We start from the raw sequence: 14,190 nt of genomic DNA, 5'->3' as shown, positions 1-14,190 counted from the left end.
GGATTTGAACTGTTTGTTTTGTTCAAAGAAACATTGGCGTTTCTCATACCGGCGGATCCTTTGTGCTTTGGCAAGGATGTCTTGCTTTAGTTTTTCTTTTGCCTCAGGTAAATCTTTTTCTGTAATGCTGTATTTGTACAGTATTTTTGTTTTCTTCTTGTTACTTAGTAGTGTTGATTGTTTACTAATTTCGTTGAGAATCGATAAATCTTTTCTCTTTTTTTTAATTTTGTTCTGGATGTTATTTATCCACAAGGTCTGTTTGGTAGAACTCCTGTTCGGATGGGTTTGAGTGAGTATCCTGCTTCTTTTGTGGCTGCAGTGGCTGCCGCATATATTATGTCATTTAACTCAGTGATATTGCCTGTTGTTTCTGTGGTTGTTAGTATTATTATTATTATTATGAATATTATTATTGAGGTGGTGAGTTGGCAGAATTGTTAGCACACAGAATCATGACATTTCATCCATTTTTAATGGTCTGAGTTCAAATTCTGCCTAGGTCAACTTTGCTTTTCATCCTTTTGGACTTGATAAATTAAGCACCAAGTGAAACTCTGGGCTCGATGTAATCGACTAGTCCTCTCCCGCCAAATTTCAGGCCTTGTGCCTATAGTAGAAAGGATTATTGTCATTATTATTCAATGCTGACCTAGTCAAGTATTGTTCTCAAGAAACTCTTTGAAGAAAGGATAATTACTACATGAAATAGCTTTTATTGATTAGATAAGCCTGTCCATTTACCTTTTTTCTTTATTACCTGTCTGCATATCATTTACGTGTGTATATCATATCTTTATATGTGTCATCATAATAATAGATCAATATTACAATATATAATAAAAACTTACTTGGAAAGCTTGGAGTCTACACATACAGGGATGACAGAATATATATATATATATATATATATATATATATATATATATGATTTGCCAATATTTTTAGATAAATTTTATATTTTTCATGTTGTCTACGTTAAAAAATGATTATAAAAATTTTGACCTAAGCCTCTCAAAAGAAAATATTGCAAAAACAAGACTGTCATACACATACAATATACACAAGAAAGCATAAGTAAATATTTATTCGCTCAGACACATATTACAAAAGAATAGACGAAGAATATTAATGATAATTCCATTGAGAATACTGCTAGTATAAATAATGCCAACATCTCTCTGGTCAGTGATGACATTTTTGTGTACGCACACACGTACATGCACACGTAGCATCATCATCGTCATCAACATTTAACGTCTGTTTTCTATGCTGGCATGGGTTGGACAGCTTGACAGGAACTGGCAAGGTCAGGAGCACACATCTGGTTCCATAGTCTATTTTGGCTGTATTTCCATGGTTGGATGCCCTTCCTAATGGTGATCACTCCACAGAGTGTACCAGGGAATTTTTAAGTGGCACCATCACCAGTGCTTTTTATGTGACACCATCACCAGTACTTTTTATGTGGCACCATCACCAGTGCTTTTTATGTGGCACCATCACCAGTGCTTTTTACATGGCACCAGCACCCACACATGTGTTTTTTATGTGGCACCTTGGTTTTAGGATCTCTGTTCTGTTATGATGGGCAGGTGTTCTTGAGTACTCTGTTGTGGTGGGAGGGTCATCTTGAGTACACATAACATCAAGGCCAAACTTTAAGGCTATTACCAATGGGGTAATTTTACCCATGTGACAAAATAGCTGGAAGCTTTGGACCTGAGGAATTTCTTCCCCACCAAACAAAAAAAAAAAAAAGAAAAGACATTCTGGAACACCATGTCTGAAGATAGTCTCTTAGTCTTAAGAATATAAACAAGAATGAACAAAGCATAAATTAATTTCTCTGAACAATTTTAAAAAATAGTGGAAGATTCTTGTTATACTTGAAACAGCAACTAGAAGCAACATTACATGATACGTCAGGTATAGTTATCTCAAATAGGCATGGTAAGGCTTACAGAACTGCCTGTTGTGTTACTAGGACTTCCACTGTGGGAAGAAGTGTGTGAACCACAGTGGGGGTGGATTATGTTGAAAAATAAACCTCATTTAGTCACATTCCATGAGAACATCTTGGTCAGCCCATGAACTTTTCAGCCAACCCTTGAATAAATTCTCTAATAATTGTAGACTTTTATCAATTCATTTCAATACATCCAGAAATTATTGGATCAAATTTTGGCACAAGGCCAGCAAATTTTGGGAAGGGCTGAAAATTGATTGCATCGACCCCATTCTGGTACTTGTTTTATTGACCCCCAAATGGATGAAAGGTAACGTTGACTCTGGTGGAATTTGAACCAGCACATAAAGACAGACAAAATGCCACTAAGTATTATGCCTGGCATGCTAAAGATTCGGCTAGCTTGCTGCCTTACATTCAGAAGTTATTAACCTGTCACACCTCACAATATATTTACAGACATCATTTTATTGTGTTTTGTTTTATTTTATTTACAGCTTTAGATATGCAGAACTGTGGAATCTCAAATTTTGGAGGCAAAGCAATGAATAAAATGTTGCAATATAACACCACACTGGTGGTGCTTGATGTTCGAGACAACCCATTAATAGGTATTTTATTGTTTTCTCACTCTTCCAAGCTATGTCTATGCAGAAATATTGAATGCTCAATTTTATTTTGGTATTAATCCCATCAAATCATCGTCAGTGTTTGTTTTCCATGTGTGCAGGTGTATTCTCTTATAGACTTGGGTTAACCAATGCTTTGTGAGTGGAACTTTAGAATTTGGTCAACAGAAACTGTGCTGTATATATATGTGTGTGTGTGTGTGTGTGTTTGTGTACACATGTATCATCATATATTATCATTATTATCATGATTTAACGTCTATGTTTCATGCTGGTATGGGTTGGATAATAAATATATATATATATATATATATATATATATATATATATATACACCATAAAAACCCATGTAATTATGCAATTTTTTTGCAAAAACAAAAATAAACTTTAGTGGGTGTGTTAATCACATGAGTAGATCGTTACCAGAATTTTTTAGAAATTTTTGTTGAAAAATGATGTAGGGGAAGTTAACTCATTTAAATCATAGTGGTGACCGAGGCCGGTGTTTCATGACTGGCACCTGTGCCACTGGAATGTAAAAAGCACCCACTGCACTGTTGGTGTTAGGAAGGGCATTCAGCTGTCTCAGTGAGTTTCATCCAATGCATGCCAGCATAAAAAAAGCAGTAAAATATTAAGATGATTATAAAGATGATGATGATGATGATGATAACATTCTAGTTTCATTCTTAAAAATAAGAATTCAAGGTCGTCATGAGTTACATGAGTCTTAAAAAAATCACCAGTTTTTATGATGTAGATAAGAGGTATTTTCATTTACATTATTTACATTTGACAGATATTTATCCTCATCTTGTTTTTTGTTAACACAACGTTTTGGCTGATATACCCTCTAGCCTTCATCAGGTGTCTTGGGGAAATTTTGAACCTGGGTTCTCATTCCTAAAGTATTTTTCGATTTTTTTATTATTATTATTATTATTATTATTATTATTATTATTATTATTATTATTATTATTATTCAGGTCACTGCTTGGAATCAAACTCGGAAACTTGGGGTTAGTAGCCTGTGCTCTTAACCATTACACCCATGGGCATATGGCATAGTGGTTAAAAGCGCAGGCTACTAACCCCAAGATTTTGAGTTCAATTCCAAGCAGTGACCTGAATAATAATAATAATAACATCGAAAAATACCTTAGGAATGAGAACCCAGGTTCGAAATTTCCCCAAGACACCTGATGAAGGCTGGAGGGTATATCAGCTGAAACGTTGGGTTAACAACAAACAAGATGAGGACAAACATCCGTCAAATGGAAATAATGTAAAAAATGTACATAATTCCTCATTTCTTAAATATAGAACAGAAGTGTTTTTATTGTACCACCAGCACCAGATAATTTATATAATCAACTAGCTATAAGCTCTCAACCAGAATGACTGACCTATACCTAAAATCAACAACGAAAGAAACATCCCAAGCAATAGATATCTCTGTATTTTTAACAGAAACGGATCTGAAAGGCATTTGCCAAGCAGACATTTAGTTTGTAGCAGGATTGAAGAGTTACCTCTACTTTGTATCAGTTTTTTATTTTTTTATTTTTTTACAGTTCCCATCATTAGAGGTTGCCTACAATATGGCATTCAGAATCCCTGTCTTTTTTGTTCATTCCTTCTTTCTTATTTTTTCTTTTCTTTTTTCTTTTTTGGGTGGGTGGCTGGGTATTGCATCAACAGATATAGAAATATTCAAATTTAAAAAAAAAGATAACCAAATAAATTTTAAAAAAATCTTGGTGGTAACATAGTAAAAGTGAATATAAAACAATTAAGTGTTGCTTGTTCATCTACATCTAGACATTATACTGAAGTATATACTATTTTACCCCACCACCCTTTTTTCGTAAATACACCAGATATTATTCTTAAAACTATTTTTGTGTTTTTTTAAGTATGACTACGAAAAATTTAAGTGAGAGAGAATGAGAAAAATACAGAAGAAATAATAATAATAATGATGATTTCAAGTTTTGGCACAAGGCCAGCATGTTTGAGGGAAGCAGGTGCTAGTTGATTACACCAACCCCAGGGCTCAATTGGTCCTTTTTTTTATTGATCCTGAAAAGATGAAAGGCAAAGTTCACCTTGGCATAATTTTGGACTCAGTATGTAAAGATGGACGAAATGCCGCTAAGCATTTTGCCCGGCATGTTAATGCTTCTGCCATCTCACTGCCTAATAATAATAATAATAATAATAATAATCCTTTCTACTATAGGCACAAGGCCTGAAATTTGGGGGAGGGGAATAGTTGATTATATCAACCCCAGTACTCAACTGGTACTTAATTTATCGACCCCAAAAGGATGAAATGCAAAGTCAATCTTGGCGAAATTTGAACTCAGAATGTAGCAACGGGCAAAATACTGCTAAGCATTTTGCCCAGCGTGCTAACGACTCTGCCAGCTCACCGCCTTAATAATCATCATCATCGTCGTCGTTTAACGTCCGCTTTCCATGCTAGCATGGGTTGGACGATTTGACTGAGAACTGGTGAAACCGGATGGCAACACCAGGCTCCAATCTGATTTGGCAGAGTTTCTACAGCTGGAATACCCTTCCTAACGCCAACCACTCAGAGAGTGTAGTGGGTGCTTTTACGTGTCACCCGCACGAAGGCCAGTCAGGCGGTACTGGCAATGGCCACGCTCAAAATGGTGTATTTTATGTGCCACCCGCACAAGAGCCAGTCCAGGGGCACTAGCAACAATCTCGCTCGAAAATCCTACGAAGGCCAGTCAGGCGGTACTGGCAATGATGATAATAATAATAATGATTTCAAATTTTGGCACAAGACCAGCAAGTTTGGGGAGGGGTAAATCAATTACCTCAAGCCTCCTCCTCCCCAATGCTTAACTGGTACTTGTTTTATTAACCCTGAAAGGACGAAAGACAAAGTTGACCTTGGCAGAATTTGAATTCAGAACATAAAGGTATATAAAATGCCACTAAACATTTTGTTTGGCATGCTTACAATAATAATAATAATAATAATAATTGTGACTTGACAAACAGTACAAACCCTCAGTAGACACAATATCAATATCTTCAATCAACAACCTCACGATACTGTGTGACATCTATAATAATAATAATAATAATAATAATAATGGTTTCAAATTTTGACACAAGGCCAGCAATTTCGTGGGAGGGGTTAAGTCAGTTACATCGACTCCAGTACTTGACTGGTACTTTTTTTATCAATCCCAAAAGGGTGAAAGGCAAAGTCGACCTTGGCAGAATTTGAGTGCAGAACATAAAGACAGACGAAATACTGCTAAGCATTTTGCCCAGCATGCTAACAATTCTGCTAGAATAATAATAATGATGATAATCTCTCACTCATTAATGATAATAATAATAATAATAATAATGATAATGATAATAATCTCTCACTCATTAATAATAATAATAATAATAATAATAATAATAATAATAATAATAATAATAATACCATTATTTAGAAATGAATTGGTTGACAACTATTCTTCTTTCATCATTTCTCATTTATTGATTGGTTTCTCTTCTAAAAATCGAATCAATATCTTCCTCTCCCTCTTACTTACACTTACATGCACACACACACACACACACACACACACACACACACACACACACACACACACACATACACATTCTCTCTTTCTTTTTCTGTCTCTTTCTTTAACTCTCTCAACGACTGAACAGAAAATGTATTATAAATACATTATTATATTGAAGATAAGAATAGATATTTATATATTTATTCTTTGCAATACTGTGATAAATAAGTCAATTGCTTGACCTTTTGATATCAGTGATATTCATCTATGATCAGCTTTATTGATTTCATAGGTGGAGGAAATGGAAGCTGTGACAGCCATATAAGGACATTATTTCCTGTTACACTTGGAGTCTAACATGGGTCTTATATTCTGTTCTTTAGAATCTTACCAACTATTCTGCATGCATTCTCCATATGTATCTTTTATTCTTTTCTTTTACTCGTTTCAATCATTGGCTTGCGGCCTTATTGGAGCACCACCTTGATGGGTTTAGTCAAATAAATTAATCCCTTATTTTTTTAAAAGTCTGTTACTAATTCTTTTGGTCTCTTTTGCTGAACTGCTAAGTTCTAGGGACATAAACAAACTAACTGATAAGCCAGTTATTGCAGTATTCGTCCTGCAGGCACACATCATTGAAAAGGTCTAGAATAGCCAAAATGCATTTGGCCATTCTTGCTGGTTGCTACTGAGACAATATTTTGTTTCCCTCTGATATTCACTGTCTCTTTAACACAACGTGTCTCTAAGAGATACTACCTCAGGATGAATACTGCAATAACAGGGTGGTTTTATACATTACGTATGATGCATAAATGACTGTTTTAATTTAATTCTGCCTCAACTGCATATGCTAGATTTTTATTTGGCCAGGTGATTATTCATAACAGCAGTCAATGTTTTATTCACTATTTCCTATACTGAAGGTGACAGATTCTCATCCAAATATGTGATTGTGACTGACTACACATTATTGAAAAGGCACGTAAAAGTCGAAATGCATCTGGCGTTCTCATTTGTTGCTGCTGGGATGATTTTTTTTTCTTGTTCTGATATTTATTATTTTTAACACAGCATGTCCATAAGAGATATATCTGTACATAAACTGCAGTACCCTGTTAGATAACGCAATTAACGATATGAAGACAGGGAAAGCACCTGGCCCATCAGGAATCACTACTGAGATGCTTAAAATATTGGGTGGTGTGGGTTACGGTCTTGTCACCCACATCATAAATCAATTAGTTCATGAAGGAGTCATACCCAATGATTGGTGTAGCAGCACCATAGTCAACTGCTACAAAGGTAAAGGTAAACTACTGTAAAGAACTAGCAAAACTTTCCTATCCATCAGTTGCAAGATTTTCCTGTGAACCCATGGATCAATGCAAAGGACCTCTTGACCTTTCTTCTATCTCATCAATGCAAAGGATCCCTTGAATTCTCTTCTATCTCATCAACAACATTGATGTATGATTTTCTTGGATATCTACCAGTCAGTGTCAAATCACTATGAACTTTTACTCTCCAGATTTTCTTACTTTCCTGCTATATTTATATATTTTTATTTTCCCATCCCTACCCATATACTCGAGAAGGCTTTTTTCCCTTCTTTTCCTCTCCACCTCATCATGCTAAATGATGATGATGATGATATATGTATATGCATATGTATATATGTGTGTGTATACCTTAATTGTTTCAATCATTGAACTGCAACTATGCTGGGGTACCACCACTTGGAGACGTTTTAGTCAAACAAATTGACCCCAGTACTTGTGGGTGTTTTTTAAAAATTTAAGCTTGGTACTTATTCTACTGGTCTCTTTTCACTGAACTGCCAAGTTATGGGGATGCAAACAAACCAACAATGGTTGTCAACTGATGGTAGGGAGACAGACACAAATACAGAGACTAGATACATACATATATACATACATATATATATATATATATATATATATACGATGGACTTTTTACAGTTTACACCTATCAAATTTACTCTCAAAGATTTGGTTGGCCCAGAGATATAGTAGAAGACACATTCCTAAGGTGCCACTCAGTGGAACTGAACCCAGAACCATGTGGCTGGAAAGCAAACCTCTTGCCACCCAGCCATACCTACACCTATGTATTTATTAAATGGAACATTGTTACAGTGTATTTGAAATCAAATTTATCAACAGAATTACTGTCATATCTATAACATACAGAAGTCTCTTTAACATTTAAATGATATATATTTTCAATTTTTTTTTATTTTGTTACAATTTGCTTTTATATATTTTTAATACTATCTTAGCTATTTGGTTGCAAAGTTCTTTTGATATGAATATTCTGTTTGAAATATTTAAGAAAATGTCATCATCAAAAGACTGAGAGAATATTAATTGCCCTATTAAATGGCACAATTTAATACTAATCCTGTTTGATTGTCTGAGAAACTGTCATGTGGTGTGTGTAAAGATGGCTGGCATTATGAATGACAGGGCAATAGACTCAACTAGATATATTAGAACCCATCAGACACATAGTGTGGGGACTGGTGTTAGGAGTGTAATGAATGCATTGATGGGGAGGTGTATGAAGGGCATGGAGAAGAGGTAGGAGGTGTGTGATTTATTGTAAAAAGCTCAAATGATCTCAGTTGTTCACTAGTGTATATTATTAACCCTTTCGTTACCATATTTCTGTCAATATATATTGCCTTTGTTTCAGTTAATTTTTTAAAATAACGAAGTATTTAGGTAAAATAACTTTGTCATCATTAAGCTGAGATCTGGAACAAATTAGCATAAAATTTTGGCAGAAGATTATAATTCAGACTACTTTAAAACAGTAGGTTTATGTTATAGAGTCTGAGGCAGGTTGGTATCAAAAGGTGGTATCAAAAAGGCTACTGCTAAAGGGACTTTTGAACTACTCTCTGTATTTAGTGTCACTGTGAAAGTTGAGCCACTTTCCCTGTGTCTCTCAGCAGTCAGAATGAAAGATTGGATCAGCTGGTTGTGGTTTCCATTAAACGAGGCTAAATATATTATTAAATACATGTCATTAATTCTGTCTTTTACTTGTTTCAGTCATTAGACTATGTCCATGCTGGGGCATCGCCTTGAAGAATTTTAGTTAAATGAATCAACCCCAGTAATTATTTATTTTTTCTTTAGCTTGGTACTTTCTCTATTTTTTGTCAAACCACTAAGTTAGAGGGATATAAGCAGACTAACCCTGGTTGTCAAGCGGTGGAGGGGGGGGGGAGTGCAGACACAAAGACGCACCAACACACATATACATATGCATACATACATATACGATGAGCTTCTTTCAGTTTCCGTTTACCAGATACACTCACAAGGCTTTGATCTGCCTGAGGCTATAGTAGAAAACACTTGCCCAGGATGCTACACAATGGGACTGAACTTGGAATCATGTGGTTAGGAAGCAAACTTCTTACCACACAGCCATGCCTGCACCTGTTTATGAATTTAATCTCAGATGTAGGTGCATGTAGATGTGATCAAGCCTACCCTAATTTTGTGCATGTGTTTGTGTGTGTGTGTGCATGTGTGTGTGTGAGTGCATGTCTGTGTGTGCGTGTCTTCACACACCACTCGACAACTGTGTTGATTTGTTAATGTCTCCTTAACATAGCACTTTGGCAAAAGAAATTGATAGAATAAGTACTGTACATTAGAAAAATAAGTAACTGGAGTTGATTTGTCTAACTAAACTTTTCAAACTGATGCCCCAGCATGGTCACAGTCTAATGGCAAATACAGGTAAGAACTGAAAGATGAAAGACAAAAGCTTAACTTTTACACTGTAGCATTTGCCACATTATAAACACTTAAGTCTGTTAATTAAAATGTGAAAGTGATTTCATTAATGATTCTGTTTTCAATTATTATTCTATAAAATGCTTGACTCATAAAAAAGATATTGAATTCGTTTACTGGTTTTCACTCAGCTTGACTAATTTTCAATTACTGTGTGGTGTGGGATGATGGACGCGGTGAGGATGGGGGTAATCATTAATTTCTTTTATTTAAATTTTCTTAACAGACTATTCATAGTTATATGGGTTTGATGGTTCTGCACTTCCAAAAATTTGCATAAATTGTTAGATCAAAAGATTCTGAAGCTGATCCCTTTCTTAATGTTGATTGCACAACTATTAATGAGAAGAAATGGTATTTATTTTCACCTAAGCAGATTGTGTTATTATTTATTTATTTATTTATTTATTTATTTATTTATCTATCCCTTATTTGTTTCAGTCATTAGATTGCAGCCCATGCTGGGGCACCACCATGAAGAGTTTAGTTAAACAAATTAACTCCAATACTTTTTTTTTTTTTAAAGTCTGATACTTATTCTATCAGTTTCTTTTACCGAACTGGTAATTTATGGGGATGTAAACAAACCAACATCAGTTGTTAAGCAGTAATGGGGGTCAAACACAACAAAACCACACACACACACAGCAGGCATCCTCACAGTATATTGCCCACCACATTGATTCACAAGGCATTGGTTGGCCCAGGACTATAATAGAAAACACTTGCTTTATGTGGTGTGCTGTGGAACTGAACTCAAAAATCACATGTTTGCAAAGCAAGCTTCTTAACCATGCCTGCACCTTTATCTTTATTTATTTGTTTATTTATTTGTTTATTTATTTATTTATTTATTTTTTTTAGAGTGTGGTTTCCTCATTCATATGCTCAGATGTATCCATTCTTGTTTCCTTCTGTCATTAGAGTATACTTTCCTTTAAACATTTACCAGCCTGTTGAAGAGGAGAATTGAAATGCTGCTAGCCTTTTATTAGTCCTTCTCCTAGATTAGATGGCAGGATAAGGGTTAATAGAGTTTAATGTTCAACTTGATTTTAAGGCAGTGAGCTGGCAGAGTCATTAGCACGCCAAGCAAAAAATACTTAGTGGCATTTTGTCCGTCTTTACATTCTGAGTTCCAATTCCACCAGGGTTGACTTAGCCTTTCATTCTTTCAAGGTCGATAAAATAAGTACCAGTTGAACACTGGGGTTGATTTAATTGACTTAGCTCCTCCCCCAAACCTGCTGGCCTTGTGCCAAAATTTGAAAACTTGATTTGTTGTTGCAGGTTACTGTCTATTAGATAACTTGAGCAGGGAAGGAATTCCAGTAGACAAAAATCTGGAGGAGGATGGAAGAATTGGTTAACATTAAATTATTTTTCAGCTCTGAAGAGTTTTCCATATTTTCTTGATATGATTAACACAGACTGAACTTTCATGTTGTTTAATTTTGTTACCTTACAGAGTCAGCTCTTCTCCGAGATATTATTGATCATGTGAATCTTAACTGTAAAGCCCAAACTGAAGATAATAGTGAGCCAGAGGTAAGTTAAACTTTTTGATACTAATCTACCTGAAATCACTACTGGTTCTATGATTGAAAACCTGTCAATCTAAAATATTCATATTCAAATTTAAAAAAAAAAAACTATCATGATATGGTGATGTTCTAAACACTGACAAAGTTATCTTAATAAATCCCTCCAAATTCTTGGTTATTTTCAATATCAATTCAAACATATAGACAAATATATTTCATTATAAATATAGTCAGGTAAAGATTACAACATCAAGCAATCACTTTTATATAGAATATATACAAACATACATATATCTCTCTTTCTCTACTTATATATATATATACAGTATATGTATGTATACAGTTATTCAACCATGACAGTGGTTGAATATATTAAGTCCACCATTTCGTCAATCACAGCAGCTTCCAAGTTTTGCCACTAATTCAGTTCTCAACTAAATTGCAAACTGTTAACAGTTTTAAAGAGAACACTTCCTCAGCTACACTTTGGCATAAATAGTTTGAGATTTGGTTCAGTAGAAAAAAAGTTACATCAAAATATGTCAGGTCTAAAGGTGGGCAGTAACATAATTTCTTTTTATTTTAAAATAAAAGTATACTTTTCTTAGGCTTAAATGATAGAAAAATGCATGAGGAATTCAGAATTGTTAGTCACATTGAACAAAAATTAGAAGAAAAAAGTTATGAGGTGAAATGTCATGAAATTTATTGTAAGTGAGGAAGTAAGAAGTAACACCCCAATAATGTTAAGATAAGAATATATTTCTAAAATGAATGTTTACATTCTAATGTGGCGAGTTGGCAGAAACGTTAGTGCACCGAGCGAAATGCTTAGTGGTATTTTGTCTGTCTTTTTGGTCTGAGTTCAAATTCCACTGAGGTTGACTTTATCTTTTGTATATTTTATTTTTTTAATTACGTATTTAATAAAGTTATTTTTAATATGCTGTTGAATTAGGGTAAGTTTTAACTTTTATTATTAATTTTCTCTTTCAGCTTCAATTAACTTGCTTTCTGCTTTTTTTGCTTTTCCTTTTTAGTTGCTTTCCTTTTCTTTTTAGTTAATTATTTAATCAGGCTATTTCATTAATGTATTATATGCTTCAGATATATGCATCTAAATTATTGGAGCAGGAATATAGTCAATTTTGGCTGTGTCTCTACAGGCAGACCTGAAGGCATGTAGTAAGGCTGTCCAGAAAAGGCATTGGTTAAAAGTGCTTATATTCTAAATTTACTTTTTAAATTTCAAAATTAATTAAAAGGGATTTTTCATAAATCAAATTTATATTAATGGGATGTAGGTAATTTTAACTTGTGTATATCTGATATGCTTTTATAATTACTGTTGTATTGAATAATTATTGATAGATATAGATTAGCAGCAGTCAACTCAAAATCTAGGTTACTTAAGGTGGTAACTAATGGTTTTGGGGTCTTCTTGTTTGTAACTTTTGGTGAGACAGGTGCAACCAACAAGATGGTAAAATTCCCTGCCATTAATTTGGTGTGGATGGGTAATATCAAATAATTCGTTCACAACATATATTTAAATTAAACATGAAAAAAATTGAAATATTATCATCACTTACATAGACAAATTGAAATATTATCTTTCAGTATCTTATAAGTTAAAATCTTAAATTATTAATTGAAACATTATTAATTATCTTATAACAGCAATGCCTGGAAAAATCATGGATTACATGAAAAAATGCTAACATGAAAAATAATATTCTTAAGATTATAAACCTGGAAAAGTACAGGACAAGTTATTACACCTGGAAAAGTATAGGACAAGCTATTACTTCTAGTAAAGTAAAGAATAAGAAACTTTTTTACTTAAAATATTGCAGCTAAAATTAAAATTTGAATATTAAAAATTATTTTATTATAGTTTACAAATAACACTATACTTATTTAACCCTTTCGTTACTAACCCAACCAAAACTGGCTCTGGCTCCATAGTACAAATGTCTTGATTTCATAAGTTTTGCATTAAAATATACCACTAAGCCTTAGTCACAATTTATGTTCGTAACACTAGCTTTATGATAACTATGTTATTTTACTAAATTCTTTGTTATATTTAAAATAATTGAAAGAAACACAGAGCATCTCAAAATAAATACGGTAACAAAAGGGTTAAGTAGAATTTGGCTAATTTACTACCTTAAATACAGAAAAAGTGACTAATTAGACAAACTTACAAATTAGCTGAACAATTTTGTACAATAAATTTAAAAGATGAAAACTATAAAGAGTGATAAATTAGAAGAACTGGCATTCTTTGCTGCAATATTTTAAGTAAAAAGTTTCTTATTCTTTACTTTACTAGAAGTAATAGCTTGTCCTATACTTTTCCAGGTGTAATAACTTGTCCTGTACTTTTCCAGATTTATAATCTTAAGAATATTACTTTCCATGCTCGCATTTTTCAACTGAGACAATGTACCTTCTGTAACAAGATATGAACTTAATATCTGCAACAAAGTCTAAAGGACGACACATGATCTGTTGGTTCTTTACCATTCTATCTAAACGATTTCAAGTGAAATCATCCTAATTGTTATTTAAAGATAATTTCTTTTACTATCCATGTAATTATTTTTTCATATTAGAACTGAGTATAATTGGGGGGGG

General features: G+C 33.7%; 1 protein-coding gene across 1 annotated transcript in view; it reads left to right on the top strand.

Annotated features, from left to right (window-relative positions):
* The window catches only part of LOC106878905 (centrosomal protein of 78 kDa), a 233,610-nt gene that overhangs the window by 196,234 nt on the left and 23,186 nt on the right, over positions 1 to 14,190 (top strand). Inside the window, exons 8-9 of the mRNA XM_052974542.1 lie at positions 2,467 to 2,580; positions 11,472 to 11,551. Of these exons, the coding sequence (XP_052830502.1) occupies positions 2,467 to 2,580; positions 11,472 to 11,551 (194 nt within the window). The remainder of the gene's footprint in view (positions 1 to 2,466; positions 2,581 to 11,471; positions 11,552 to 14,190) is intronic.

This window comes from Octopus bimaculoides, chromosome 18, assembly GCF_001194135.2.
Source record: "Octopus bimaculoides isolate UCB-OBI-ISO-001 chromosome 18, ASM119413v2, whole genome shotgun sequence".
Classification (NCBI taxonomy): Eukaryota; Metazoa; Mollusca; class Cephalopoda; order Octopoda; family Octopodidae; genus Octopus; species Octopus bimaculoides.
The sequence above is the reverse complement of the archived record's forward strand: the minus strand, read 5'-3'. Positions and strand labels throughout refer to the sequence as shown.